The sequence below is a fragment of the Colletotrichum spaethianum genome, assembly GCF_022836535.1.
Source record: "Colletotrichum spaethianum MAFF 239500 DNA, contig44, whole genome shotgun sequence".
NCBI classification, from domain to species: Eukaryota; Fungi; Ascomycota; class Sordariomycetes; order Glomerellales; family Glomerellaceae; genus Colletotrichum; species Colletotrichum spaethianum.
The window spans coordinates 111,759-118,872 of NW_026054814.1; the positions used below are offsets into that span (position 1 = coordinate 111,759).

The 7,114-nt window shown below is 46.8% G+C and overlaps 1 protein-coding gene across 1 annotated transcript; it reads right to left on the minus strand.

Annotated features, from left to right (window-relative positions):
- Positions 1 to 4,402: 4,402 nt before the first annotated feature.
- On the minus strand, positions 4,403 to 5,357 carry ColSpa_11249 (uncharacterized protein; the record flags this gene model as incomplete). The annotated part of the gene is made up of 3 exons (XM_049277461.1): positions 4,403 to 4,650; positions 4,761 to 5,288; positions 5,315 to 5,357. The coding sequence occupies 3 exons, from the start codon at positions 5,355 to 5,357 to the stop codon at positions 4,403 to 4,405; spliced, it is 819 nt and encodes a 272-aa protein (XP_049133418.1).
- Between the last annotated feature and the right edge of the window lie 1,757 nt (positions 5,358 to 7,114).

Here is a 7,114-nt window from a genome sequence, read left to right on the forward strand (position 1 = left end):
CATCGGGTAGCTCCTGATCCTGTCTGTGAGACTTCCCGCGGTCTTCCATGCGAAAAGACTGGGTGCAGCGACTTGTACCTCATCAAACGCGATCGGCTTGAAGAGAGTCGCCAACTAAAAGAGAAAGGTCAGAAACATGATGCACAAGCCCCATGGAGTTTTGTAGGACGTGTAGGATCGAGTGATATGGTAGTGAAATCTAGCCAAGACCGTGACAGACTTATCCAGCAACACAAGATTCTAGGTTTTGAAACAGAGGGCGTAGGCCTGTGGGATGAAGTACCGTCTATTGTTACTAAGGGCGTTTATGACTACGCAGATAGTTATAAGAACAATAGGTGGCACAGGTTCTCTGTAGTAACCGCAGCAGCCACAACAAAGGCGCTGCTAGAACAATACACCAGGTCAGAAAAGCCTGGCGCTCGTGGTAGTCGTGGCGAAGGACAGACGAGCTCAAGTGATACTGAAAGCGCCTTGCCTTTTGGGGATGTTGTTAAAGTAACACCTTGTTAGTAAGGGCGATTTTCAAGAATATTTGTGGCTTTGTTAAAAGGGTATATGCATTTCATCGTTCTTTTTCTAAAAAAAACATGACAGTTTATTAGGCGAGAAAGTCCTATAAAAACGCTCACGGAAAAGCTGTTCACGTAAGGAAGATGCTGACGAATCGCGCTGACCAGAAAGAGTAGCGTAGGTAGAACACAAATAGTACTTCAGTTAGTGTACTTGGAAAGAGAGAACTGTCCAGATTACTCTGTCTTCTAGTTCGTAGCGCTTAGTGATTTGATCTTTAAGTGGGCATGCTTTGATATTATAGTAAAATTAGGCATCCAAGGCTTCTAGAACAAGAATCCAGGACAGGTCATGTGAGACTAATTTAGCTCAAAGAAAGCAGGTTCTTGTCTTATTGTAATCGACAATATTGATGACGCGGGTATCCTTCATGGGACTTTAGCCAGCCCCTGTGGCATCTACGGCTTTCTTCCGTATAATAACTACCGCTCCATTTTACTCACTACCTGCTTACTTGACATTGTTGTTGAGGTCGTAACTGATGGAGTGCTAGAATTGAGTCAGTTTAGTAGAGAGGAAGCACGTATTTTCTGTAACTTAACGCTGACGAAACTCTAGACGCTGCAATATTATGCCTTGATTCAGGAGCTAATCGATAATTTCACCTGTATACCTTTGGTGCTTGCCCTAGCGGTAGCATTTCTTAATGTTAATGCGATTTTGATTGCGGAATATGTTGGCGTTCTCTAAGCCTTTGGTGGCCAGATGAAAGAAGCATCGGATGTTACGCACACAGACTTAGGGAAAGATTTGATGTAGATATCTCTCTTATCTTTTTCTATGATTCTCTTAACCAGCGAGGAAGTAGTGAAATTGCTTTATTTTATGGCATGGATCGAGCCATACTCGATATCTCGGCCAATGTTACTTTACGTAGAGTCGGAGGAGAGGATAACAAAAGCAGTTGATCTACTTTGCAGTTACAGGTTTCTAAGTAGGCGAGGCGGTAGCAACATTTTTGATGTAAACCCTTTGCTGCAGATGATGATGAGGTTGTTTATGAGGAAAGGGGGCAATCTGGAAGAGACATTATAAGAAGCAACTAATACCTCGTCAATGTTTTCAAGGAAGGTGAACAGCTAAGTCTTTATCTGCGGAGGCAATGTCTTCCTCATGCCCTCAAAGTCCTAGCTCAACCAAGGACTGAAACAGGGGATGAGATAGGCGAATTAGCCGGTCAAGTAGCTTCTTTCCTGGTACTAAGAGATCGTGCCGGATAGGATATTCGACTTTTTGAATATGTGATTAATTGCAAGAGGTGTCAACAGACACCTATCCAAACGAAGGGGATTCAGAAGAGGATGATTATCTCCACTATAAGAAAGAGGTGTGGGAACGGGACAAGAGAAGTTTGGACGAACAAAAGTGGGTGCTTCAACTGCTAAAGGCTCGTTTCAATTATAATTAAAGAAGCTACATAGATTTCCCATAAGCTAACCTAACCGTCATTGGGGTTAGTATTCTGGCCGATTTTGCCCGCAAAAAGCGACGACTCTCCGGTGCTTTTTTTGCCAACTGGTTTTCCGGCCGATTACCGTGGAGGTTTACACCTGTTCCCCCCCTAAGGGGTTGCTCACTGAGTGTCACTGAAATCAGCTTCTTATTTCATTTGTTGTTGCTGGTGAGGGCCACTTGGTTGTTTTGCGAAAGGGGCGGTATCGAGACGCGTGGCGCCAAGCCAAGTGCTCCCAACCCCAATAGTACTCAAGCGGTCAGTTGTTTCAGCTGCCTCCTGAGGACGGGCGCAAATCCAACCGTCATTCCAGAACTATTCTCGACTTGCTCGAGTCATGTCAAGTAGGCTAGTGGGGCCTCCAGGGTTGTCAACCAACTTGGATAGTGACACGAGAGCACTTATCGGTGTTAGTGCAAGGATCGTCTCAGTTGTCGCGTTGCCCAAGATGTAAATCTTAATTTCGCGTTATGTTAATCGGATCGTCCGTACAGCATAACCTTGGATGGTACTATCATTGATCGTACTGGAGTATCGATTTTCTCATTGCATCTAATTATGCCGTTGACGATTATTATTACTGTGGTATGTTTGACAAAGTAGCTGAAAAACTTAACATCGGCTAACTCCGTGGCCACCATCTATAAAAATTGGGATTTCGCTTAGGTTGGCGAAGGTATGCGGTCATTCAGGGACATCTGCCTCTAATTACCACTCAGTTCACCATACTAGGACAATTCTTTACAATTACCCCGCCTTCGCTATGAAGCTTAATCTTACTATAACGTTTCTCCTGTCTACCACAATGTTGGCGTTTGCCCATCCATCATCATCTTTCCGTTGCAAGCGTGAGGATAATGCCATCGATAAGAGATGCACCTTTCTTGATCATTGCAATTGCAAAATGTACGTCCCCCCCACGGCTGATACTCGACTGCTACTCAAGTGGCCCAATATCTTTCACTTAATTAACATGCTTCTCAGGTGGGTTCCCGGACAGAATGCCAACTCACCGCGCCAGTATCTTGAAGGCGATTTCGCGTATGGCACAGGCATGACTAGAGGCCAGATGACGGTGAAGGGAGGAGCAGGGCAGGGCAGCGTCTGCGATGTCGCTTGGGACAGAGGGAACAACGGAAGGTGTGGCTACTGGAAGCAGATTTCAGGCCCGACCGGAAATGGATGCCAGCAATACCAGAACACTTGGTTCAGCTGCGATGAGGTTTATAGTGGTTAAACGATGCTGCGTATTGCTTGCATTACTACTTAGGGGAAAGAAAGCAGTAACTAGTGCAAGTCAGTAGTAACACGTGAAGCGAGTACACACACATTTTACTATGCCCGGTGGCAAAGCCGAAAGATAGCTAAAATGATTATTCGTTCTTTGCTGAGCTTGTGCCCTTGTCTACTAACCGCCATTAGGGGCAGTAATCTAGCTGATTACCAGGGTTAGGGTCTAGGGTTGCCTGCAAAAGGCGAGGGCTAGTCTGTGCGTTACCGCTAACAAGTTTTTTGCGGGGTAAGGCGAAAGCCGGTCTTTATACATTTTCTAGCATCTGCGATGGGTCTGCAGCTCTCACACGTGTTACAAGTAGCACGTAGACAGCATAACGCTAACAGCACTGTCTAACACGGGACGCTACGTGAGTCGGGCCTTAGGTTGCCTTTGATAGGCACGGGTCCAGATCAATGCCCAATAATCAAATACCCTGCTCCCATAGCATGTCCATGGTTCTGTCTCTTACCTCTTTTCACCACTTTCCTCGTACGTCTCTCTACAATGGAGACACAGCAGAACCCGCCTTATGGTACCGTGATGGCCAGCGACTTGACGTCACCGTCGTGGACCACGGCTCTCACCACTGACCATGTCAGGCCCGAATCAGTTCCATCTACAGTGGCAACAGAACCTCTCTCTTCCAACCTAAGACATTCTGATGCAATCTCTCCACCATTGGGCCAACCCGCACATACGGAGATGACCTCTGACACTCGCAACACTACCAAAAGACCTTTACGGGCTGCCGACACCCCTAATGCAACCCCTCGGGAGTTCCTTTGGCTCTGCGCGTTGGACTTTTCTGAGTCACCCTCTCCTACGGGAATCGGCTTATCCAGCCCCGAATACACTCTCTGCAACCAGCACTATCCGTCATGTAGTAAGCGTTTATCATGGCGGGGAGCATTCCGTGCCCGTATGCGTTGACTGTCGCACATGACGCGAATGATATGCCTGCTGCTAGGCGTTAGATGAAGTGTGCCGTTGCTGCCGCGTTCGGGGGGGAACTCCCGATCCGATTTGGGATAGTAGATGATCTGGAGTGGGAGGAGGGAGACAAGATAATGCATAAAGCTTGTGTCTGCTATGAAAGGGACTCAGTCGTGGACGAGGGTGAGCGGAGTGACTGAGAAGTCGGACCCTTCCACTATGCTGGAAGATTTGCCTTTGTTTTCGTCTTGCGCCAGCGGCGCCTCGGCATCAGGCATGCTCTCGCGCCACTTGTTGAGCTCGCCGATGAGATTCTCGGCCTGCTGTCGCCAAAGCGTGTATTGCTGGGGATTACCCGCCACTTCTCTTCCAGCTAAATCACGCGCGGCAGAATGCAGAGAAGACGGTCGGAATGCTACGGTGAGTTGACCAGCGACTCGGAAACATATGTAGACGCGATCCTGGAAGTATACAAGTACGTAATTTCGTAAATCTTTAGCAGGGAGACGATTCCGGTAAACGAACGGGTTAGGGATTTATCCGCAGCCGAGGCATAGACGCTATTTAAATTTTGTGAAAGGAAAGCCAGGGCGGCGCGGCAGTGTATGTACCATAGTTTCAGCTGTCCTTTCTGCAGCTCAAAGCAGGCCAGGAAGATGATAGTGGCAAGCCAAAAAATCTTCATGTACCGGCTCTGGGGCAAGACAAAGGCTTTCGCCTGAGCGGGCTGGATATCACTGTCGTCCAGTTGGGGGCTGCGGATGGAGCCTAAGGTCGTAACGACATGATCGAGGGCGTGGAGAGAAGCCTTGGCAACCACTGGTTCTGGCGCGTTGGAAATCCAGACGCTAAGGGCCGAGAGGGCCTGTGAAGCAGGAAAGAAGGCGCCGTCGAGGTATTCGGCCTGAAATACGTCGTTCAGGAATAGGGTGGAGAGTAGCCCGTTAGCCGAGCTGTCACGGAGGTGGTGGTAGTATAAGAGGTCTTCGGCAAAATTGACACTTTCTAAAAGGCCGGAGGGGGCGATGGGAGCCGGTACGGGACTTTGGTGGTCTGGACGGGGCCAGAAGGGCTCATACCCCAGCCTTGTTTCGCATTCTCTTCCACCATGTGAGAGGGCATGCTGACATGATTCAAGGGGCCCACGCGCGGCATGTAATTGATCTCGCGGGCTCCGACGGACTGGCTCGGCGGCTGGGCTGAGGCCTTGTAGGTTATTTGGGGCCAGCGATAATGCAGCCAAGTCCTTTGTTACGACCCAACAAGAAGCATAACATAACCAGGGCTGACCCACTAACGCCCAGCGGTTACAAGACAGGATATATGCAGGACACGCGGGGAACACGTCAGACCACCCGGAACAGAAAAACTATAGAACAAGTCACGTATAGATAAGATAAGATAATGAGCACTACCTCTCAAACTGTAAGCGCTTATCTTTGGCAATGAGCGCTTATGATTAATAGTAAGCGCTTACTACTAATAAGGACTAATTATAGGCATATTAAAAGAATAGGCGGACTTATATATAAGATAGCCTAAATAGGCTCTAAGATAGACTCCTACAGCTTTTTAGTAATTAACTTTATGATTTACTTTATTATAACTAAGTGACTTTTAGATTGTCTTTTTATTATAAAAACTATAAGCTACTTACGCCTAGAGACGCTTGACTGATTACTAGACGCCAATAGACCAGCGAGATTACTAATAAGACTTACCTTACTGTTATTAAATATTGACCTTAGCTACCTATTAGCAGAAAACACTACTGTTGGATATCTGATTGTAACATCCTTCTCTAGCGACTGTATGTGATTACCGTCTAGATTGTTGGTTGCTAATGCCGCTGTCTTAGGAGTAATTTGGCGTTGCGAAGACTGGCTGTGGTCGTCATGAGCGCCGGACTTGTCAAAGCTGGCCGATGGTGAGTCCAGACCACTGAGGCCAGGCACGCTGCGGCCAGTTTCTCAGCGGGCGGCGTGAACGAGAATGACAGGAGTCGAACAGTCTAAAGCCACGTAATCAGGACGGTGGATTGATTGTTACCTACCCCGCGACCCTGAGTACTGATGGGCACAAGTCGCGTATGCTGTCAAATGTCACGGGATCGTGTTTATGAAGCAAGAAATGCGGTAGCCTAACCCAGATTAAAGTGCTGCCCAGGGGGATGTCGGCTGCACATCTAACAGGATATCCTTATTATGCGCATAGTGTCTATGTGCATTCAGGATACCCTTTTTCTATCTTTGGCTCGGAGCTAAATGTATATTATGCCATCAGTTTCGTACTTTTGGCTGGCAAATGCGTTTCAGGTATCCAATCAACAATCCTCAAGACTATTCTACTTTCATCTGAGTAGAGCTGTGGCATTACTTACTTCAATATATATCATTTACTTAGGAATGGCCCTGATATATCAGCCTTAATGTACCTCTTGTAAGTGCATGCATTCAGCGAGAGTGCCCGGTATAGGAGTTAGAGAATCTGTGAAACTGTGGCTAATGTGGATGTTTAGTGTGTTAGATTGATGCCTGTGCCGGATAAAAGGCAGTCAACACTGGCTTATCTACGTTATTGTAATCTGTAAAAACCGGTGAGACTAGGTAGACACAAGACAGAACCCCGCCACTTGAGGAACTTAGCTGTATCAGGTCTTCTTACTCTAACTTTTCGTTTTTCACAAAACTAGAGATATAGAGCACTTACGGCCAGATTTTAGCCTAGGGTAAGATTTATAACTATTAGGCTTTTACTTAGAGTTAAGTAATTGAAGAAAAATAAACTTAATTATAGTTAAGGCCTACTTTTAGTATTATGACGTTCAACATGCTTACATTAGGAAAGGTAGCCTCGGTTAGAATAGAATTTATAGTTAT